The sequence below is a fragment of the Megalopta genalis genome, unplaced genomic scaffold (genome assembly GCF_051020955.1).
Source record: "Megalopta genalis isolate 19385.01 unplaced genomic scaffold, iyMegGena1_principal scaffold0037, whole genome shotgun sequence".
Classification (NCBI taxonomy): Eukaryota; Metazoa; Arthropoda; class Insecta; order Hymenoptera; family Halictidae; genus Megalopta; species Megalopta genalis.
The window spans coordinates 1,274,827-1,297,870 of NW_027476106.1; the positions used below are offsets into that span (position 1 = coordinate 1,274,827).

General features: G+C 44.0%; 4 protein-coding genes and 1 long non-coding RNA gene across 9 annotated transcripts in view; 2 read left to right on the forward strand and 3 right to left on the reverse strand.

Moving 5' to 3' along the window:
* corn (microtubule-binding protein cornetto) overlaps nucleotides 1-13,519 on the forward strand; it is a 60,529-nt gene extending 47,010 nt beyond the window's left edge. For 3 of the 4 annotated variants that reach the window (XM_033472215.2, XM_033472214.2, XM_033472212.2), the window contains exons 2-13: nucleotides 3,697-4,062; nucleotides 4,801-5,144; nucleotides 5,375-6,393; nucleotides 6,477-6,592; nucleotides 7,998-8,138; nucleotides 8,236-8,333; nucleotides 8,411-8,594; nucleotides 8,673-8,895; nucleotides 8,995-9,248; nucleotides 9,876-10,084; nucleotides 10,497-10,650; nucleotides 10,787-13,519. In XM_033472215.2, coding sequence (XP_033328106.2) covers nucleotides 3,712-4,062; nucleotides 4,801-5,144; nucleotides 5,375-6,393; nucleotides 6,477-6,592; nucleotides 7,998-8,138; nucleotides 8,236-8,333; nucleotides 8,411-8,594; nucleotides 8,673-8,895; nucleotides 8,995-9,248; nucleotides 9,876-10,084; nucleotides 10,497-10,650; nucleotides 10,787-10,903 — 3,210 coding nt within the window. In that variant the 5' untranslated portion in view covers nucleotides 3,697-3,711 and the 3' untranslated portion in view covers nucleotides 10,904-13,519. The remainder of the gene's footprint in view (nucleotides 1-3,696; nucleotides 4,063-4,800; nucleotides 5,145-5,374; nucleotides 6,394-6,476; nucleotides 6,593-7,997; nucleotides 8,139-8,235; nucleotides 8,334-8,410; nucleotides 8,595-8,672; nucleotides 8,896-8,994; nucleotides 9,249-9,875; nucleotides 10,085-10,496; nucleotides 10,651-10,786) is intronic. The other variant, XM_033472213.2, reaches the window with a different exon arrangement.
* On the reverse strand, nucleotides 13,006-16,391 carry LOC117221324 (uncharacterized). Its single transcript, XM_033472192.2, has 2 exons — nucleotides 15,627-16,391; nucleotides 13,006-14,973 (listed from the first exon to the last, which is right to left on the reverse strand). Exons 1-2 carry the CDS (start codon nucleotides 15,983-15,985, stop codon nucleotides 14,913-14,915), a joined length of 420 nt encoding a protein of 139 aa, XP_033328083.2. The 5' UTR covers nucleotides 15,986-16,391; the 3' UTR covers nucleotides 13,006-14,912.
* Nucleotides 16,392-17,402: 1,011 nt separating this feature from the next.
* On the forward strand, nucleotides 17,403-19,028 carry LOC117221270 (uncharacterized). Its single transcript, XR_004490466.2, has 3 exons — nucleotides 17,403-18,333; nucleotides 18,418-18,564; nucleotides 18,842-19,028. It is a non-coding gene; the product is annotated as an uncharacterized LOC117221270 (long non-coding RNA).
* On the reverse strand, nucleotides 18,385-20,797 carry LOC143261141 (uncharacterized). Of its 2 annotated transcripts, none has more exons than XM_076527746.1 (2): nucleotides 20,343-20,797; nucleotides 18,385-19,755 (listed from the first exon to the last, which is right to left on the reverse strand). In XM_076527746.1, the coding sequence occupies exons 1-2, from the start codon at nucleotides 20,374-20,376 to the stop codon at nucleotides 19,001-19,003; spliced, it is 789 nt and encodes a 262-aa protein (XP_076383861.1). In that variant the 5' UTR covers nucleotides 20,377-20,797; the 3' UTR covers nucleotides 18,385-19,000. The 2 variants fall into 2 exon arrangements, with proteins under 2 accessions (XP_076383861.1, XP_076383862.1); XM_076527747.1 differs by lacking the exon at nucleotides 20,343-20,797 and adding an exon at nucleotides 20,065-20,196.
* Nucleotides 20,798-20,967: 170 nt separating this feature from the next.
* On the reverse strand, nucleotides 20,968-22,892 carry LOC117221269 (uncharacterized). The gene is made up of 3 exons (XM_033472083.2): nucleotides 22,521-22,892; nucleotides 21,501-21,925; nucleotides 20,968-21,308 (listed from the first exon to the last, which is right to left on the reverse strand). The coding sequence occupies exons 1-3, from the start codon at nucleotides 22,890-22,892 to the stop codon at nucleotides 21,239-21,241; spliced, it is 867 nt and encodes a 288-aa protein (XP_033327974.1). The 3' UTR covers nucleotides 20,968-21,238.
* Between the last annotated feature and the right edge of the window lie 152 nt (nucleotides 22,893-23,044).

Below are 23,044 nucleotides of genomic sequence, written 5' to 3' on the forward strand. Positions count from 1 at the left end.
TTTAATACTATTTACTATTTATTATTTATTTAATACTATTTAATATTTATTATTTATTTAATACTATTTACTATTTATTATTTATTTAATACTATTTAATATTTATTATTTATTTAATAATATTTAATATTTATTATTTATTTATTTATTGGACGGGCCCTATTATACAATATAAATAGATAAGAAAATAAGAATTGAATATTCAAAATTAGCATAGCGTACGTTTATTTATGTTACAATGCTTTGATAGAAGACTCTACATGCGTTTTATAATATAATAAACAACATAACAATTTATTGCGAAGATTTATCTTGTGCTGGAACTACAAATCTATCAATATTGACGTTAAAAAAATGTTGAATAACACGAGTTTTTTGTTTTCTCTTGTCATCTCAAGTAATAGCAATAGTCATTGTCTAATAGGCTAGTTCTTCCGTCTCCCCCCCCCCCCCGTCACTGTATGTGTTATATAAAGCATTACACGTCAATCTTTTCAACGCTCGATATTATTAACCCTTTGCAGTTGAAGTAATTTTACTTTTAGATCCAGAATTGTTCTCCCGCAACAGTATTTCCATTTTGTATGACTCGGTGAATTTTATTTTATTTTATTTTATTTGATTTCATTTTATTTTATCTACAGTAACTGTCCCTTAAAATCGTACACCTTGGAATTTAGCTGATTAAAGGTTATGTTCTACTGTTGTTGTACTGTATCAAATAAAGAAGTATCGAACTAACCTCTACAATTATCACGTTTTATAAGCGAAAATCAACCCTGTAGTCGCTGTATCTAATTTTATTTTACGCATTTGAAATCGAGTCTTGCAACTCGCAAAACGGTTAAATTTTTAACAGTTCCTTTTTCGACGTAAACAAACAGATTTGACAACGTATGATGATGACGTTCGAACCTGACGTAACAATTATTGCAGACGCCATAGAGTCGCCAGTCGAATGGAAACGGTAAACACACGTTCCCGAGATTCTGGACCGCGTGAACTATGAAACGGTTCTTGTACGTTAAGAATTCGCTAATGCAGTTGACGGTGAATTTCCTGGAGGCATTCGGGGGGGGGGGGGGGGGTCCGCTATCAACCTTTCAACGGACGCCCGAAAACCATTAGCCTCTCTCGCGTGTTCCATTTCGCTCGGAGTCCTTGTCTAAGGAACGCCTCTCCGGCGGATATTATTCGCCGGCTAATCGAATGTCGCCGCGATCAGCACGTCCCATGGTCAAGATTCGGATTTTAATTGCTTCCGGATCGATCCTGTTGTCCGCCCGTCCCGTCGCGTCTGTTCGCTCGCCAATCCGTCCGTCCGTCCGTCCGCGCTCGTTCTATATACAGGGTGTCCCAAAAATGTCTCGCAAACCAGAAATGAGAAATTCCTCGGATCATTTGAAGTAACTTTTTCCTCAGCGAAAATGCAAACCGCTGCTTCGTTTACGAATTATTAACGAAAAACGTTGACCAATGAGAGATCGTGTACGACTGTATATATAATATACTGATAAGATCCGAAAATTATGGCACTTCCTGGAAATTAAAGAGTTCCCGAGGTCATCCGAAGTAACTTCTTTCTTTACAAAAATGTTCTCCGAGGCGTCGTTCACGAGTTATTAAAGAAAACACGCTGACCAATGAGAGGCGAGCGCTCGGCTGGCGCGCGGCGGCCGAGCCAATGAGCGCGCACGAAGCCCAGTTCCGTTCATTGGCTCGGCGGTCTTGCGCCAGCATATCTCACCTCTCATTGGTCACTCTTTTTCGTTAATAACTCGTAAACAAAGCCGTGGATTGCATTCTCGCCAAGGACAAACTTACTTCAAATTATTATTATATTAAAAGTTAAAGTTATTATATTAAATCGCGTTTTGTTTCCATCTGGTTTCGGAGAAAAATAAGATAAGAATGGGATACAAACACGAAAAAAATTTGTACGAAATGAGTAAGAAGAATACCTTTAAAATTCATAAATAAAAATATCGAGCGCACATTACACAAACAACACAGTCGCAGCTGAACACAGACTAAACAAAAACGTCCGTTTTATAGTTTCTAACCTAACACCTTGGGAACCTCCCATTTTCGGATTGCGGGACATTTGTTGGGAGGACACCCTGTGTGTATACATAACCTATAACGTGTAGCATATTTCTCGTCGATTCGTTCCGTGCCGGTCGTTGACGAGCCGTTGCATCATTTCCGGTCCGGTTGGCTCGTCGACGAACCTCCGCAGTCGATTACGTCATCGATCGTGTTCCCACCGAATCTGGGATATTTCGTTAACACGCCGCGCCGATGGAAATGAACAGGACAGGAAAGAGGAAATTGACTTCGCTACCGGAATTGGCGCAATCTTTTCAAACGGAAAAAGAGGGTAGTGGACTTTCGGTGCGCGCGCACGATCTTCTTTACAATGCGCCGTGCTATTTTCGTTTTGTATTTTTTTCTTTGCATTCTTGGTCCCGTTTTCCGTCGATCCTTTATTCGAGGCTGCGTCGGAGAACACTATGTTTCTGCATTTTTATTATTTACCAAGCGCATTTATTTATCTATCTGGCTATTGATTTATTTATTTGTCTATCTGTCTATTGACCGATTTATTTATTTATCTACCTATCTATTTATTTATTTATCTATCTGTCTATTGATTTATTTGTTTATTTATTTATCTATCTGTCGATTGATTTATTGATTTATTGATTTATCTATCTGTCTATTGATTTATTTATTTATTTATCTATCTGCCTATTAATTTATTTATTTATTTGTCTATCTGTCTATTGATTGATTTATCTATCTATTTATCTATTTATTTATTTATCTATCTGTCGACTGATTGATTGATTTATCTATCTGTTTATTGATTGATTGATTTATCTATCTGTCTATTTATTTATTTATTTATCTATATGTCTATTTATTTATTGATCTATCTGTCTACTGATTGATTTATTGATTTACCTATCTGTCTATTTATTTATTTATTTATTTATTTATCTATCTGTCTATTGATTTATTTATTTATCTATCTACAGGAGAGCACAAATTTTGCAACAATGTCTGCGCACTATTTTCGTTCGCGTATTTTTCGAGCCGGTCGACTTTTTGTACCCTCGACGGCCGCGCGCGTCCCCCCCCCCCTCCCCCACTTTTTACCGCCGCTGCGGGAACGGCCGAAGAACTCGCCGAAAGATACAAGGTTATGTCAACAGCCTCCTCGATTATTGCGAACCGTCGCGGTGGGATTAGGTTCTAATTATAACAATTGAATTAAGGACGTGATCGACGAATTGCTAAAACGTTAGCACAACAAGAGTTTCCGTGCGGACGACTGAAAATAGTTAATTTTCTTGATTGCTCGCGAAACGCCGGAGCCGTGAAAATAGTGCGAACTCGATAATGAAAACTCGTCGATCGGTTAACTGTGGCGCTTCCTTCACAGAGGGCGCGCCTATATGTATATGCGCGTCGCGAGAATCAAGCGACGACAACGAGTATACTCGTCAAGCCATAGCTCTGATCGGTTAACGGACATAATTAAAATGTTTTTTTTGTTCCAAATGAGATCGCCTCGTAACCGTCGCCGTATTAAGACAGCGCGGACCGGGACCGAACCCGGCCCGACGGGACCAGAGTAGAAGAGAATGAGAACGCTGGTAAAAAGAAAAGTAATTTCCATTGTGTTTCCAGGATGGCACCAACGAAATGAGCGCCAGCCCGAGCACCGAGCAAGCTAGCCTCGAGATGGAGACGCCTCTCGAGGACAATAGCCTGAAAGTGGTGTCCCCCGTGCAGAATGTGGCGCGGCAGGATTCAGGGGTCCCGGAGGATCTCGCGTCCCCATTGGTCGACACGAGCGCGCTGTTGAACGAGGAGGATCCCGACGGCACGATGAACAGCGACTGCAACATCACGGTCATCCATGTGACGGAGTCGGAGGCCCATAAGACCGATCAGACGCTGTCCGTGGACAGGAAGGATTACGCCGGCGAGGGAAAGGACAGCAAGGACGGCAGCGACAGCGGCGTCGAGGGTTGCGCCACCGAGGTTCCAAGGGTAAAGATCCATCGATCCGAGCGCGAAAAGGAGGCGGGTCGCGTCGCGCTGGTCAATTATTAAACACGGTTCCCTTCGACTTCGACTCGGCCGCCGTACAGATTGTGAATGGGAGCCGAGGCTATTTATCTATCTATTTATATATATTTATTTATTTTATTTATTTATTTATTTTCTATTTATTTATTTGTTTATATATTTATCTATTTATTTAACTATATATTTGTTTATATATTTATCTATTTATTTAACTATATATTTATCTATTTATTTATCTATATATTTATTTATATATTTATCTATTTATTTATTTATTTATTCATTTATCTATCTATCTATTTCTTTCTTTCTTTATCTATCTGTCTATTTATCTATCTATTTATTTATTTATTTATTTATTTATTTATCTATCTCTCTATTGATTTATTTGTTTATTTATTTATCTATCTGTCTATTGATTTATTTATTTATTTGTTTGTCTATCTGTTTATTTTTTGATTGATTTATTTATCTATCTATCTATTTATTTATTTATTTATCTTTCGATTGATTGATTTATCTATCTGTCTATTTATTTATTTATTTATCTATTTATCTTTTGATTAATTGATTGGATGATTGATTGATTTATCTATCTGTCTATTTATTTATTTATTAATGATTTAAGCCAAACGGTTTATTTGGCAACAAAATTGTTCGCTTTTCGAACGGTTCATCAACTCTGTACGATTGTTGCAGGCGCGAAGCAGAAACAGCCTAGACTACGCGAGCAGTTGCGGCGGCCTGGACGAGGCCTCCTGCGACTCTAGTTTAGTGAGCTGTTGCTCCGTTTACGAGGACCCCTGCGCCACCCTTCCCGACGACGTCAGGCTGACCACCGGCGGGGAGGGCACCAGTGAGGGTGGCAGCGAGAGCTCGTCGATCGCGGGCAGCGTGTCCGCCAGAGCGAACCGAACGAACACGAAGAGGACGGTGGCCGCGTCGAGCGTCGGCAAGAAGAAAGCGACCGCGACCGAGGCGCAGAAAAATGTCAGGGCCAAGCCGACCCCTCTGACCACCAGCTACGCGGCGGCTACGCCCAGGTATGCTATCATCGACAACCCTATATAATTTCATAAAATTATATAGGATTTAATAAATAATATATATAATTATATTATTATATTAATTTTACATATATATTTTATATATATTTATATAATATTTATTATAATATATTATATATATTATTTTATATTTTATATATATATATATAATATATATATAAAATTTCCTATATAATTTCATAAAATTGTCTTTCTAAAATGTTCAGGTCGAAGCCCAGAACCGCGACGCCGAGAAGCATCCTGAGCAAAACGCAACCGGTGACAAGGGCCAGGTCCAGGGAGAAGTCGACGGTGAAGGAGGCCTCCTTGGAGGGCACGCCCTCGGGCAACCGGGTGTCGACGACGTTCCGTTCCGGGGCTGTTTCGGTGACCCCGCGCACCAGGACGAGACCAATCCCCGATTCACTGCCATCAGCGCTGACCACAGAGATCAACAAGGATCTGGCGCAGCGTGGAAGAGGTACCGGCGGCGGTTCTGGCAGCTGCAGGTCCCGAGGCGGATCCAGCACCAGAGGCGCCCGTACCCCTAGTTCTACACCGTCCGAGGAGGTCCGCAAGCCACTCGGCACTCCCAGGGTGCCTTACAACGGCCGCGGGGACTCGTCCCGAATCTCCAGGCCCGACAAGATGATGACAATGAGCGCAGACAATAAAGCGTTGGACACGTACGCCACCCTGCCAAGGAGGAACCGGAACAAGATTAGTATTCCCAAGGCCGGCGAGAAGACCGACAAGCTGACCAGAAGCAGGTCGGGCAGCAGGGACGCCAGTTTGAGCAGGCAGGCCGAGAAGAAAGGCGGCGTCGGCAAGGAGTCGTCCGTTCACAAGAGCCTGCCGCCCTATCCGAGGCACAAGGTGGCCGAGAAGACTCGTATCTATCACGAGACCAGCGTGCAAACTGGTCTGACTGGTCAGGACATAGAGAACGCTTTGTCCGGCGTTCCGACGGTGGTCGCCGGCCCGGAAGTGGTCGAGAGACTGCACGAAGGGTGCCAGACGGAGGGCACGTGGGACGACATGCACACCATGCAGGGCGATCTGAAGAGGCTGACCGAAGAGACCAGCAGCCAGAAGCAGGAGAACGAGAAGCTCAAGGCCGAGATCACCGAGGTGAAGCGGCTGCTTGAAGAGGAGCAGGCGGACCATGCGTTTGCTAGGCAGGAGCTGGACAGGAACGCTCAGAGAGTACTCGCCATGCTTGGGACACCTCAGTCGGAACACGCGGGTACAATTCTCTACTTACAATTAGATTCTTAACCAATTAGATTCCTCGTTTATTATTCGTTTAACCGCGCCGTGTCGTTTCAGAGGGTAGCGACAGTTTCCTGGAGCTGGAGTGCCATTTACAGTCGTCGGGACAAGTTGTGGCTAATCAGCAGCTGGAAATAGCGGATCTTCAGTCATTGTGCCGCATGCTGAGCAGGGTAAGATCCCTCGACAAATAGTTAGTTAGTTATTTACTAGGCATTTAACCCATTCACTGCCAACTACGAGATGTCTCGCAGTGGGTGCTGCAAGTTTAGATTGGCTACAAATGGCTGTTTGAGTTAGGAACTATTTGAAAGGATGAATGATAAATGTATATAGCGTAGAGAACATATTGATTGTCGATAAAAAAATACTGTAAATGCCATTGTAATATTATATCAGTATATATCATATATATCATATTATTATATATCATATATATCATATTATTATATTTTGTAAAACTTCATGTTTTCTTTAAAATGAAAAACCGTGGCACCCGGGGCAAGACGCGCTAATTTTTCATGGCAGTCAATGGGTTAACATTCTTTGTATGGAACGGTTGAAAGAATATTCCGAGAAAATGATTCGAAAGACCGCTGTAATATTTAAAAAATTGCGCTTGTTCTGACAAGTGGCGCCGCTTACGACGAAATTCCGAAACAAAGCTGGGATCCGTACAACGCCAAATCACGTAATGGTAAAACGCTGAAACTGTGGTAGCCGAGTTACCGACTGCACATTTTCTCACTCGGGAACCGACCTGCTGAGCCGGTAGAGCTTAGAAAGAGCTCGGCACCACCAGTTGTCTGCTGACGAGGTTCCGCGTCCTCGTAGTAACTGGTAGCTCCTGCATGGCTTGGCATGCGGTTCGAGCGGTCCAACGGTTCGAGCGTTATGCCAATACGTGTTTTGGCGTTGTACGGAATTGTTGTTTTGTTTCGGAATTTCGCCGTAAGCAGCGCCACTTGTCGGAACAAGCGCAATTTCTTTAAATTTCACATCGGTCTTTTGAATCGTTTTCTCCGAATATTCTTTCAACCATTTGGATATCCATAAATACAGTGTGCCCCAAAAATGTCTCGTAATCCGGAAATGGTGGGTTCCTCGGATCATTTGAAGCAGCTTCTTCCTTTACAAAAATGTTCTCCGAGGCACCGTTAACGAGTTATCAACGAAAAACAGTGCGCCAATAAGAATCGAGTACGGCTGACGCGTGGCGGCCCAGCCAACCAGCGCGCGAAGCCCGGTTCCGCTCATTGGCTCGGCTGTCTCGCGCTAGCCGCGCTCGCCGAGCTAACAAGCACGCGATCCCCAGCTGCGCGCTGATTGGCTCCGCCGCCTCGCGCCAGCCGCGCTCGTTGGCTCGACGCCTCGCGCCAGCCGAGCTCGCCTCTCATTGGCGCACTATTTTTCGTTGATAACTCGTTAACGGTGCCTCGGAGAAAATTTTTGCAAAGGAAAAAGTTGCTTCGAATGACCCGAGGATGCCGCCACTTTCGGATTGCGAGAAATTTTTGGGACAAACTTACATTAAGAAGACACGATTAAAGATAGCTAACGTTACGTTTACTTGTTCAGGATTTGGAGAAGAGCCTGGCAGCCCAGAAAGCGTTGTTGCAGCAGCAACAAGAGCTAGAGGCGGAGTCGGCCGAGATGCAGGATTTCCTTCAAGAGGAGAAAGCTACTTTAGCGGAGGCTCTGAAGGAGGCAGAGACAGAGGTTAAATTCATTATTTTGTTATTTTGTCTAACGGTAATGAAACATTTTATGATAAATGTGTTCATCGTGTCTGATACAATTCCGATGGGTTTTCCAGCTGTCCAAGAAGGAAGAGATGCTGACTAAGCGTGAGATGGAATTGGAAAGGCAAACGGAGGAATGCAAACACCTAGTTAGGATCAGCGAGCAACGAAGGTACGGGTTCGAACCAGGAAGACTCGACCGCGTGTCTTGACCGCAATTTTTTTTTAATCTTCTTGTTTCCATTACAGGCAAGAAAATTTATCTATGAGCATGAAACTGAACGCTGTCGAACGACGAAGCAGAGAACTGTTGCTCACGCAAGGCGCCGCAGTTTCCGGGGCTGCGGTCGCGCTTTCCGGTTTGGGAACTAGGTTAGAGGGATTGGTAGATCAGTTGATCACTTCCTACAATATCTCTGTAAAGGACCTCGAGGTAAACGCTCGCTTTTCACTGTAATACTTTATTGTTACCCTCCTCGAGCCGTTTAGCTATACCGTGTTCTCTCTTCAGGATGTAATATATCACAATGAAGCGTACAGTAGAAGCAATAGTAGCATCGAGTCCAGTCCTGTTAGCTCGAAACACAGCCTGAAAGAGTGCACTCCTAGTCCAAAGAGCGGTTCCTTCGTCTCCGCGGTGATCGGCGCGATTCGGAACGCGGCGACACATCCTTTCGCGACGAAAAACACCGACAAGAAGTCCTCATTAGAGTCGGCGAAGCAAATTTACAGAGGTATACTATCCAAACTCGCTCGTTTAGCATTGGAAAAAAAGAATAAAAGGTGAAAAGTAGCTGAAGAAAGTTTAACAATAAAAATCATTTGCTTCCAAGAAGAATTAAGCATGGAGTCCTCGTCGGATCTGCTCGATTTCGAGACAGAACCTTGCTTGATGATGGAGAGCGTCCTGGAAGATGTTCCTCTGCCCGACACCTATTCGCACAACATGGTCTCGAGTAGCGACTCTCTACGCAGAGCTCTGAGCTTCCCGGAGACCGTCGACGAGAGCAATCTCAAAAAGACTCGCACCAACGACGAGTGTTCTAGCCTCACCAATCTCACGCAAGCGATTTTGCACCGTCGCAAGGTATACCTTTCAGATATCTTTAATATGTACAGGGTGTCCCAAAAATGTCTCGCAATCCGAAAGTGGCGGGTTCCTCGGGTTATTTGAAGCAACTTTTTCCTTTGCAAAAATTTTCTCCGAGGCACCGTTAACGAGTTATCAACGAAAAACAGTGCGCCAATGAGAGGCGAGCTCGGCTGGCGCGAGGCGACCGAGCCAATGAGCGGTACTGGGCCTCGCGCGCTCGTTGGCTCAGCGAGCTCGGCTGACGCGAGGCGGCGGAGCCAATCAGCGCGCAGCTGGGGATCGCGCACTCGTTAGTTCGGCGAGCGCGGCTAGCGCGAGACAGCCGAGCCAATGAGCGGAACCGGGCTTCGCGCGCTGGTTGGCTGGGCCGCCTCGCGTCAGCCGTACTCAATTCTTATTGGCGCACTTTTTTTCGTTGATAACTCGTTAACGATGCCTTGGAGAACATTTTTGTAAAGGAAGAAGCTGCTTCGAATGATCCGAGGAACCCGCCATTTCCGGATTGCGAGACATTTTCGGGACACTCTGTAGTAATATACGTACTCGTGTCCATTATTTATGTAACAAAGGGATTCTGTTTCTGTGCGAACCGGATATCAAATTAAGGTAAAAACCTTGTAGGTGGAGAACGAAGAGGACGACGATTGCGACTCGATCAGCGAATCCGACACCGGCACCAACGATGGTCCGCTGGCTTCGGATTACTGTCCCGCGGTCGGTCTCGTTGATCAAGTAATTGACGTGGACAATCTGCTGACAAAATTGCTGAAGGTGTTGCGGATCATTCAGCTCGACAACGACACCTGCATTCAGGAACTGAAAGAGGAAAAGTATGCTCGCGTTTCACATTCTCTTCCACGTATCGCAGTAATGTCTCCCTAACTGGCGCTCAGATTACAGTAATGTCTCCCTTACTGACGCTCAGATTATAGTAATGTCTCCCTTACTGACGCTCAGATTGTCCACTAAAATGGATAATTTGGAAAGAGGAGATACGATTATTCGTATCTTTCTTATAGTTGTTGACAATTCGTAACTATAAAAACGAGCCGCAAGGCTCGAATAATCGTATCTCCTCTTCCCAAATTGTCCATTCTTTTTTTTTTGGACAAGCTGAGCGTCAATTAGAGAGACATTACTGTATTCGCCGTACAAATCTAAGCTAAGATCGTCGGCATGCTCTCGGTAGTTATTTTTCAACGCGAAACCGCGAAGCGACAAATTACAGAGTATCGTTTGCAGGTCCGATCTGGAGACGAAATTGGAGGTGACCGTCACCGAGTTGGAGGAGATGCGCAAGATAGTGGACAACCTGCATCAGTCCGACGAGATTCTGAGCAACTCGTCGGACAGGCGTCGCAGCGTGATGGAGAACTGTCGACTTCTGTTCAAAGAGGTAATTGCCGGTGACGTTACCGACACATATCTGTAACATGCTTCACGGCGCGCGTCGTTTTTTTCTTGAGCCACCGTTATTTTGACGAGCAATCGACTGTTTCAACAAGATGTCAAATGGAATAATTCCCCTATAGGCGGTTAAGGAGGAATTAAAATTTCACGAGTCCGCAGTCGCTAATAATAGCGGTCCCGGGGAACCGGGAGACTACGAAGATCTCAACGCTAACGCAGCGGCTCAACTTCCTTCCTAAAGCACGCGTGTGTGTGTGTGTTTTCCATCTGATTATTACTATTGAATCACAGTTTATCGGCGACGTGCGAAATGGCTGGCGAGCCTATCGCGTACAATAACGAATTACGGCATCCGTGGGGCTCGGAAAAACGTTGTTTGCCCCAGTCTACGATTTTATACAGGATGACGAAAACGACATGTATAAATGTTTCGGGCCGACGTCGAGGACGGAAGGTGACGTCGAAGAGGAGGGAACAATATTATGAGAACAATCACCACGCTGTAAACTCTAAAAAACAAATAGTGCCATTTTAAAAACCGTTCGTTCGTGTTCATCGTCAAAAGAAATATCTTCAATCGGAGATCCGTGTAACATTTCTCTTCTCTTCTTCGACATTTCCTTCCGTCGTCGACTCACTAACAGAAATACTTTTGTGATTCGCGTACGAGAAAACAAACACTGTTTCATTTAGCATGGACAAACGTGCACGATAATTTGTCGCGACGGGCTCCAGGATGCGATAGTCCGCCATTGGCCGTGTGTTATCGTTTGCACAACCGTGCGTCGGTGTTCTATGATGAATTTTATCGACAGAGAAAAACACGTATTATTTCTCTCTCGCCGAGCGATGCCATTGGTGATTAGTCGGAGCGACATTAGTCGACGAGCTATTATTATAATAAAATATGTTTCCGCGTGTGTCGAAGTCGTGTACAGCTTTCTTCGTTCGGTCGTGCAGCCAAACTATACTCGTGCGCTTCAGTATTTCTCCTCGTCGAGTCGCGTTTCATGTATATAACCGTAAACAAAACCTCCCCCTACCCCGTATGATTTCGACGCTGAATCGATGACCAGTCTAGAATTACCGTGAACCTTGCCTGCCGGCGTTCTATTGTTCAGCCGAGATCGTTACTTCGACCCGCACCACGGTTCGGATCACTATCGTTTCTCGTCTAGCGTAATTTATTGTTAAGGGTTTAGACGTTAACCGCGCTCTAGAATTAATTCGCGGTTGAGAGAATTCGCTTCGAGTGTAACCGACGAACCAAGGAATTTACTTAAAAACTCGTAGCTCTAACGAATCGACTCTTCTCATATGCCCACCGAGAGCACCGACCAGATTGTGCTTCTAAACGAACGTAATTCTCTCGTGAGAGTGGTCGAAATTCCTCCGCGACAGCGAAAACGGATGTACACAGGTCTCGGTCCACCTTGAAGGACAACAAAACACTCTATTCACGAAAAAAAGCTTCACTTCCTCGTTCGAGTATTGACGAAACAAAAAAGGATGACAAAAAATATATAAATAAATAAACGGAACACTTTTAACGTGAGACACAGGGTATATATTAGTTTTACGGCACAACGTTGCATCGCGAGCGTACGGACTCATGCTATTCCTGGCAGAACATACCCGATATATTAACCCTTTGCGCTCGAGTGGCGACTGCTAGAAATCTTGTATCTCGTTGCAAAATAATTTTAATGTCATCAGAGCTTAAATTTAAACAATTGTCAATAGCGTAACCGTTGTATGAATCGCAGGATTCAATTTCATGTGCGTAAAATGCGCTTTGTCGTGTAAAATGGAAATGCTATAGATCAGAAAAATTGTTTTAGTTTTTCAATTGAAATTGCTTCGAGTGCAAAGGGTTAAAAATAACGCTGCGACCACCGGATAAGACGAATTAAATATGTTCCCGACGTTTTCTATTGTAATCGTTGAGATTATACAAATCTTTTGAATTCTTGTAATTTAAATTCGCACCGTATTGCGTTGACGAAAGGCTTTTTGTTCTTGTATTATATTTTGCATTATCATTGCAATCGTTCGATATTGCTGAACGGGTTTGCCGTCTGCCAGGGGTTGTATAAGACATAAATGTACAAGAAACGAATTTCATTGTTCGTCGAATATCGTTTGATCCGTTGTTTGTCGCAGTTGTTCTAACAAAAAAATCCTCGATATTTAAAAAGAAAAAATTAAGCAAGAACGATCTTTTCCGTTGAGAACGAAATTTTAACGATGGATGGACACAGGCTGACTCCGACGACTCGAGGACGAGTCTTTCGGGTGTAAAGAATACAGAAGGTGTGAACAACACATTACACAGAGCTACTTTCTATTTTAAATGGTGAGATATATTTCAAAAAACATATTCTTGTACTCGCTTCCATGATTCACAATTGATCCGTCAAGTTGTAAGTTCAGGACATTGTATATATATACATATATATATAAATGACCATTTGTAAACACCTTATTTACTATTTCACTACGTTCCCGTTATGAAGAAAAAAGAAAAACAAACTGAATTTTTCGCCCCCCTTTTTCGTTGGAGTACACGTTATTTACTATATATATATATATATATATATATATATATATATATCAACCGTATCTGTAATGTCCGTGTGAAAAAGTGATGATCGTTTTGTCTCTCTCTCTCCTCTCTCTCTCCTTGATTTTCTTTTTGTTCTTTTTAAGAATAAACGATTCCACCCAGACAATGTAAATTCTGAGGAGCATAGTCCTAAGCATTTTTTATACAAAGTATTGTGATGATATACCAAAAAGAATTCATGAATAATGTATTTTAATTTCTAATCAAATAAATTTCGTTTCGATAACAACAGATTGTGTATTATGTTCCCGAGTGTGTGTGTGTTTGTGTGTGTGTGTGTGTGTGTGTGAGCGCGCGTGTGTGTGCGCGTGTGTGTAAAGCAAATTGTAACTGTTTCGCACTACAGTAAGTGTCTCCCTAATTGACGCTCAGATCGACCACGAAAATGGGCAATTTGGGAAGAGGTGGATACGATTAATTCGAGCCTTGCGGTTTATTTTTATAGTTATAAAAAATTGTCCACAATTATAAAAATGAGCCGCGAGACTCAAATAATCGTGTCTCCTATTCCCAAATTATTCATTTTAGTGGACAATCCGAGCGTCAGTAAGGGAGACATTGCTGTAATCTGAGCGTCAGTAAGGGAGACATTGCTGTAATCTGAGCGTCAGTAAGGGAGACATTGCTGTACCGCGTTTCCCAAACACTTTCCACCAACTAATGAGAAAAAGTACTACACGATTATGCGGAAGCTAATGAGTAGACCGTGGACATTTCTCATTAACCTCTTGCCGTACCATTTTTTTTTTTATAATTACAATGATTAGAACACTTTTGATCGCAATGATTTCTTCGAAGAGAACGAAACATTGTATTCACTGTCTGATTGCATCTACACTTGAATGTTTAAATATCGGTAATAATATTGGGTTGGCAACTAAGTAATTGCCGATTTCAGTTATAGATGTCTCTCACTCCCATTTTTATGATATCCGTAAATGTTATATTATAAAATTATTATTATTATTATTATTATTATGTTATTTTTCATTATCCGTGAATGTTAGCAACTGGACAAATTGAATGCAACGGTCAAGGAAAAGCGACCAGAATTGGTCGATCGTAAAGGTGTCATTTTCCAGCAGGACAATGCTAGGCCGCACACGTCTTTGTCCACTCGGCAAAAATTGATGGATATTGATTGGGAATCGATGTTACCCATATAGCCCTGATCTCGCGCCATCGAATTACCACTTATTTCGATCCCTGGACAACTCCCTTCGTGGTAAAACTTTTAACGATGACGACGCTGTAAAATCTCACTTAACCCAGTTTTTGGCCGAAAACGATCAGACTTTCTACGAGCGTGGAATTTTCAAGTTGTCAGAGAGATGGCAAAAAGGTCATCGAACAAAATGGAAAATACATTACAGATTAAACTTCGTTCCAAGTAAAAACAAATTTTTATTTCATTGAACAAATCGGCAATTACTCAGTTGCCAACCCAATAGAATGGAATTCGATTCCTATCAGCTTATTACTAGAAATCTCCGCCACGAGTTCGATCCGTGAAGTACGTATCGTTGAAGTACGGCAAAGGGTTAAATACACAATTCCAAATCCATAGTCTATTAACGATGAATCGATGGAACCTTATATTCTATCCTGTCTATATAAAATCTTCAATCCTGACGGATCCGCTGCAAGAACGGGGCCAATAAATTCGTCAAACGTGTCCCGGCCCTGTAACAAAGACCTCCGTTAACTTAATCACACCATTACGAAATTAGATTCTATTAAATTAATCACCATTTACAACGTGTAATAATAAGCGCATTTGAAATTCCCGGGCTTACCGCGAGCCCGAGCGCGCCGCCCTGGCGGCAGAAACCGAAACGAGCCTGGCGATAACTCGAGCCTCGAGAGAAGAGTCAAGATCTTCGATTTATCGCAATTTCGTACAACGGTTAAATAAGTGCGTAATCTTCAACTTGAAAAAGCACGAAGAGTACAGAAATTCAGTTGTCAAGTATTCCATCGATCGAATGCAAAACAATATCAAGAATAGGAATAAATCAAAATTTATATATTTACAGACTATAAACAAATTAGCGCGAACGCTGTTTTCAAGCAGCAAGAACGAAGGAATGAATTAACTTTAGCACCCTTTGGATTCGAATCTCCGAGGTAAATCGGAGAAATAAATTCTATTCTATTATATTCTATTATATTATATTATTATTATATTATATTATATTATAAATTTAAGTTCTATTAAATAATAAATAAATTCTATTAAATTTCAATTTGAACTTGCGCAAGTTTTCGCAGCTCGGCCGAGGCGGACGAAGAAAAAAAATGAATATCTAGCAGGATTGTTATGCAAATGGAAATACCTGGTCGCTGTCTTGGGCGATGGCAGAGGTTTCTGCTCGGTTTCCGGTTTGCTGGGGGTCGGCTTGGCCAGGTTAGAGAGCGACAGGTTGGGCCTGTCGCCAGCGGCGGCGGCGCTGGCCAGAAGAAGCGCCTCGACGGGCGCGATCACGACCACGACGCCGCCCACGTGAACGCGATAATTTTCGCCCCCTTCCTGCCGTTGATCGTAATGATCGGCCACCGAGGTGGAATCGGGGAACGGGGTCGTTTGATCCACGGTCGACGTCTCGTTCGTGAGCGGAAGGCACTCGCCCCTGTTCGAGAGCAGCGCGACTAGCAGCAGCGCTGTCTTGAAGACCCTCATGTTGATCGATGACATCGATGCGCGTTGCGATTATCGACGTAGATATCTATCGAGACTTCTTCTACTTCTTCCTCTTCTTCTATAACGTCAGACTTCCGTTCCGGCGTGTTACAGAAGCGTCGTGTTATTATTCTCTTGCCGAAAATAATTCAGGACCGACGGCGATTTAAGGCGACGTTGCGACAATACGATTCGTCGCTCGATGACCGCTCGATGAGGAACGAGAAAAAAACAAGGGCTCCCGGCGAGCAACGGACGTCCTGACGATGCGGAGGATCGGCGAGATGTGACGTCTCCTCGCCGACCGGCGATCCCGGTCCCCACCTGGCACGGAAACAGATCGTCGGGCAAGTTCAAGAACCCGTAGCCCACGCTGCTGCGTGTACGTTCTCTTGCATACGTAGCGGCGCGGAGCGTAATCTCTTCGAATCGATATTTTTTACAAGCCCAACAAGACGTTGAGATCTTACTCGACGGGGATGCGACGCATGATCGGCACGATATATCGTGTTTCACCGTTGATCCGTGAATCTTCTATCGTGCAACTATGCGGTCGCGTGGGCTATTATTAGGAGAGATGAGAGGAAGCATGTTTTGCAAGTGTACGCGAACCTCTACGAGGTTATGTACATACTTTCGAACATACGCGGTCCTCTGTAAGATAGGTTCGAACGCCCTATAAGCATGTATGTGCTTCGGCGAAGACAACTGGTTACAGAATTTTCATTTCCAAGATTTGGATGCTATTTATAAAAGGCTCGAAGCTATGTCGAACTACTTTTAAGTACTTTTAAGTACCTTTTTATAACCTGGAAATTCTCACATCAGGGTTCGATATACACTAGCATAAAATGAATACATTTTTTGGAGAGGGAGGGGGCTAGTAATCGGAACCAATGAAACGAAACTTGGTTATTTAAGTTTACTCGTGAGTATATATTGAACTAATTATTCGTACGTTTAACCCTTTGCGCTCTGAGGCGCCGCTAAGAATTGCTATACTATTTTTCTGAATAATTGTAACGGTATAAGGTTCGTTAATAATTTAAAAAACCGTTGAAATTGTAGGTATTCTACTTACCAACAGGCTCGATTTCATACGAATAAATCGTATTAAATCGTACAAAATGGAAATACTGTCGATCAGAGAACATGTTTTGGATCTCGAATTAAAATAGCCTCGACAACAACGATTACAACGATTTTTTGCTGTTTGACAAAGTGTATAATATTCACTACATATAAGTATATATATTAATATTATTATAATATAAATATAATATAATAATAAATAATATAATATAATAAATATAATATAAATATATATTTATATATTATAATATAAATATAATATTCACTCTACAAAACCGTGCTAATCGTCTTTTTGAGTAATTTAATTTTTTCATTACTTTTGATGCTTAGAAATGGAATATCCAGGAGGTAAAAAGCAACGTTTTTGGACACCTACTCTCTCTTCTTCGTTTTTCATCGAGGCCAAGAAGCTGCTGAAGCAGCCCGGGACATCTGCAACGTATACGGAGAAGAAAAAAAATGGTTTGCGAAGTACAAAAATGGCGATTTCGACGTCGACGACGCGACTCCGCAGCGGGAAGACCTTCTGAATTCGACGAAGAGCGTCTCGAAGCACTTTTGACGGAGGACTGTCGCCATACAAGTCGTGAATTGACCGAAGAAATGAACTGCGATCGTAAAACGATTCTCGAGCGTCTTCGTTCAATGGGATTTACCGATGGTAGCCTGGATGCCTCGCGAGCTTAATGAAAACAACAACAAAGAAAATCGCCTTCGAATAGCTTGATAAAAACGCTACGAACTTATTCCCCATGCCAATAAATGAAAAACGGAGAGAACGCGTTCAAGCTGACCGGTTTTCTATCGGCCAATGGTGGCGTGTCGAACGCGATAAGGACGCGCGCGCGAGAACGCGTTGGCGTGTAAATGCGAGAGCGTGTACCGCGGTACCCACACGTGAACGAAACCGATTTGTAAAAGGGCAACGGCCTCGTATGGCCCCGCCGAGTTCATTTCCCCGTTCCTCTGTCTCTCACAGTCGCCGGCCTATTACCGTAACCTTGCCCTTGCTCTCGCATTTCCGCCACGCTCGAACGTTCCTCGAACCCGTCGTCGTCTTCCTGGTTCGGGCGGCGCCTCCCTACTCCCGGCTCGACGAACGTAATAGAAAACCGATGAACTTGAACCAATTCGCACCGCAAAAAAAACCGCAGAGATCGTTGTTCATTTTTATATAAAAATTTTATTTATAGTCCGTCGCAGAAGGCTATGTTATTCGAAGGAAAGGAAAGAAACATGTTCATATTTTACCAGAATCCATTTCTCTAGTCGTAAGTGAAAACAAATAAATTTAATCGCATCTCCAAACGAACGTACAGATGTAGTTTTTCATTCGATTTATTTCTGTTTTACAGTACAATACGAACGAGCAACGCCGCGTGTGACATAAATAATGAAAGTGTGAAAATGAGTCGCCCACCAGTGCACAGAAACTTTGAGCGGTCGTAATTAGCGTTCAATTGTCATTCTATGATCTAACAGCACCATTTTATATACTCAATGTATATATCACAATAGTATAATATAATATAATATATATTATATTATAATATAATATAATATATAAGTATAGCATAATATAGTATATAATAGTATAATTTCACAATAATATAATATAATATAATCTATATTATATTATATTACATTATATTATTGTGAAATTATACTATTGTATAACTATACTATTATAATATAATATATATTATATTATATAATAATATAATATAATTTCACATAATCACAATAATATAATAATAATATGTATCTCTGGATCACTAGACACCAGGCTGGTCGAGACGTACGCGTACCGCTGACCTTGACGTAGGCGTCGCCGTAGCGGTACATGTTTACAAAACACGGAGAGCTCGACGATTATATCTACCACCAGAGAATCGTGCGATCAAGAAGAGAAAACGAGAGGGACGTGAACCGAAGATCTCAATAAAAATCTTTGTCCTCCTGGCAAGTGCCGGACTTGTCCCTGTATCTGCCTGGCCCGCAGTTCTCGACGCCGTCGCCGAGCAACACCAGCTCGTCGCGTTTATTGCTCAGCTCGTTTCGTTCGTCGGACAAGCCTGACGGTTCCTCTTCTTCCTTTGTGGACAACTGTTTCTTCAGCGAGATCCCGGGCCTGGCCGCTTCGGTCGCCTCCTCCTTCGCCGCGAGATCGTCGGCCTGCGCGAGGTCGTCCACCATTGAACCCACGCGGACCTTCTTGCTCCGCGGACCGTCGATCAATTCACGGCTCTTCTGGTTCCTGGGCCCCGTCTTCGACGCCTTGACGCCGACAGATATCTCCGGACCGTCCTTCTGGGCCTTCGGCGACTCTTTCGCCGTGCCGGTCACCTCGTCCTCAGTTACCGCCGCGGTAACATCGTCTTTCTGTATGCGGACTATCTCCACGTGGTAGGGCTCCCTGCCCTCCTCCCTTTCCTCGGTCTCGTGTACCATGGCCTCCGACGGTTTCTCGGGCGCCTCATGTTTTATGACGTTGCTTCTGCCGATCAACGCCAGCGAGCCCAGGTCCGTCGCCACCTCGCTTGTCAACTTATTCAGCCAAGATTTGTCTATCGAATCCAACACCAGGATTACGAAGTTATCCCATTTCGTGTCCACGTTCACATCGCCGTTCTGCCGTTGGTTGTAGCTAGCTGGCGCTGCCTCTATGCCGGCCAACGATCCGCTCAGTACGCCTGCAAAGATATGTAAACAATAACCTAGAATCGGGCATTGTTTGCAGTTTCTATGACAACTTATTTAGCCGAATGTTATTGGTGAAATTATTCTACGTTAACCGAGTTGCATAGATAAATGATTCTCTTCTTAATTGTTTTATTATTTCTTGATTTAGCTAAGACCAATATAACATTGGCATTGTTTCCGATTTGTTCAATCTATTTAGTTCTCAATTTTATGCAGGCACGAAGGAGACGCCAAGGTCGACGGGGTTGAAGAAGATGGCGAAACTAGAAAACGCGGAGAAAATTATGACAACGGCGTACCTGACAGTAAGAGCAAGCTTGCTAGGGGCATCGTTTAGTCGAATATTACCGTGAAATTATTCTACGTTAGCCGAGTTGCATGGACAAATGATTCTCTTCTTAATTGTTTCGTTATTTCTTGATTTGGCTACGATCAATATAACATTGACATTGTTTCTGATTTGTTCAATTTATTTAGTTCTCAATTTTATGCAGGCACGAAGAAGACGCCAAGGTCGACGGGGTTGAAGAAGATGGCGAAACCAGAAAACGCGGAGAAAATTATGACAACGGCGTACCTGACAGTAAGAGCAAGCTTGCTAGGGGCACCATTTCGCCGTAGCTTCCCGGATCAGCTCGGATCGGCTGAGCTGAGCGAAGTCAGATCCTCGACTGTGGGAGATCCGTCGTCCGCTTCCTTGGCGGCCGCGGATCGCCACGTATATGGATCGAGGGAGCATCACTCTGCTGGAGAGGGTAACAAGGCTCGCGTGGTCGCCGATTGACTTAGCCGGTTAACGAGTCCCATCCACCAAGACGGGTTACGTAATTGCCCGATATTTTTATCCGTTTTCTTGCTAGCGCAAGGATGAGAAAGGGTCGCCGCCGTCTATTTTTCCCAGGATCTCGGAACTGTCGCCTCGTCGATTCACGGACCCTCTGAACGAAACTCGAGAAATCACTACCCAGCGATTAGATAACAACTTGGAGACTCGAGATTACCTCTTGTCTGTCGACAGACTACCACGATAAAGATCCAGAAGTTGTAATTATATTTTTGTCCCCCGAGTTCAAGGTGTTCGCAAAAGCATTGTTCGAGACTTGGAAAATTTTTGCTTGCGAACATCACACGCATCGGTAACGCTGTATCTTTCTTTTGCAGGCGCACGGTATAATGGAGGATCAAGAAGGAAACACAGAGCATAATAGAATATGTCAGAGAAAAGTTTATTGCACCGTCCCTACAAGTTTGCAAGCCATGCCGTTTGCCCGCCTTATTTACAATGATAACGTTTCACCGCGGGACTATGCACGACCATGAACGAATAAAAAATGTGTGCGTCTGTGTGTCCAAAGCATATGGGAGCATCGAGCATACGCATGGCTTGAGCGAACGAGGAACATGAGCTCGTCCGTAGAAATTGCGCGCGGTTCCTGCCGAATATTCGTGGCACGTTCCAGTCCGATCGGCATCCTATGACGGCACATGCTTCCCACTGCGCACCAGGCTGTCCAGAAGTTTCGGCACAAGCTTCATTGCGATTCTGGGGAACAGAGAGTGCAAATGAAAATCATCATGGCCATTGCTCCGACAAATGAAACAGTCGATTCTACCGTATGTTCTTCAACGCAATATTCTTCAAGCTGTTCTGTTGGCTCATAAATAATTCTCATGGTATTCGTGCTGGTTACAGCATGCCCAAAGGAACAGAATGAATTATGTAGTCGGTACTCACGGTATTAGAGACAGTCGCTGGTTTCTCATCTGATTGCAACGACGTTCCGCATCGTGCGAGAGACCGGATCGGCACCGCTTCTTCATTCTGGTTGGGCTCGCTTGAGAAGAGGATTCCGAACGTTCCTCGTCCACAGATGTATTTCCGGGCTTCGTGGTCTCGTCGACAGAGTTCTCCATCTTTTCGGTAGCCGCTTCGGTACTCGTCGTGGAAGATTCGCTCGCATCTTCGTCAGCGGTGGAGTTCGACACTGAAGCCTCGTTAGGAAGACCCGAGTTCTGAGCAGAATCGAGCGGCTCTATGACCTCAGGTTTCGCAGTGGTTTCCGAGGGCGAAGCAGCTGTCGAAGTCTCCGGGGGCTTTGTCGGCTGCGAGCTTGTCGGCTTCACCGTGAAGTCGGCGTAATCGTAAAAGTAGTCGTACTCCTGTAAGCCGTTGATAGAAGACAAGAATCGTAAACGTGGAAACGAAAATTACCGTTTCTTTCTATTCTTCGAAATCAATGAATAGCGTTACCGCTATGCAATCTCGGAGAATTTAAATAAACGATGCGGCCCCTGCTAGCTGCAATCCGAGCGACACGAGAGTCTAAACGGTCGGGCGCAGCGTCGAAGCCCCGCGAAATATTTAGCCGCAATTTTCTCGATATAATTTGCCCTTAGCGCAAAGTCGACGATACATAGTCGTAAGTAAAATCTCGCCGCATTTGAACGCGGTTTTTTCATTTATCTTTTTAAAGTTAATAATCGCTATCGTTCACGAATAACAGACGAATAAACAAAGGCTGCGCAAAAATTGACACGAGGAAACGGATGGAAGTCGACGGTTCGAAGACGAAGCACGCTGGAACGAAGAGGAAGCGAAAGGAGGGCAATCAAATGGAAAGAACATCGCTGTCGCTACCCGGCCACCGAGCAGAGAAAACGAACTGAAACGATAATAGTTTACGTTATCGCGTTATCTGCCGTTATCTGATGGATGTACAGCGGCGGCGAGCGCCGTCGCTGACAGTCGTGTTACCGTGTAATCGTCAAGCAACTCCTTGTCCAACAGTGCAATGATTTGCAGGTCCTTCCAGTGGACCTGGACGTTCAGTTCGCCGGTCTGACGTTGATCGTAAGTGGCCGGCGCGGAGAGGCTGGCCAGCACGTGATAAATTAGCACGAGGAGGAGGCTGGGACGCGACAGCATGATGACAGGCCCAAACTCTCTTCTCTCCCTTGGAAAAATGCGCGAGGACCGTCGACAGGACACAGACTGACCGCGGTGGCCGTGAGGTGGTGCTCCAGCGATGGTCTTCCTTGATATAGTGGACACCGAGCCGGGAAACCGGTATTCTTCGCCGTTGGAACGGTCATGGGTGCCTCCTCGAGTCCGCCGCTGCCCGGACATTGGCCCCACCGATACACCATGAACTGGCTTACTACTGTCTACTACACATTCCCATCGGTTCCCGTCAGTCGATTCTGATTTAAATGCTGAGACGTCGACCCTGACACGCGAGGATCATTTCGGATGAACCCCGAAACCCGCAGCTCTTGGAC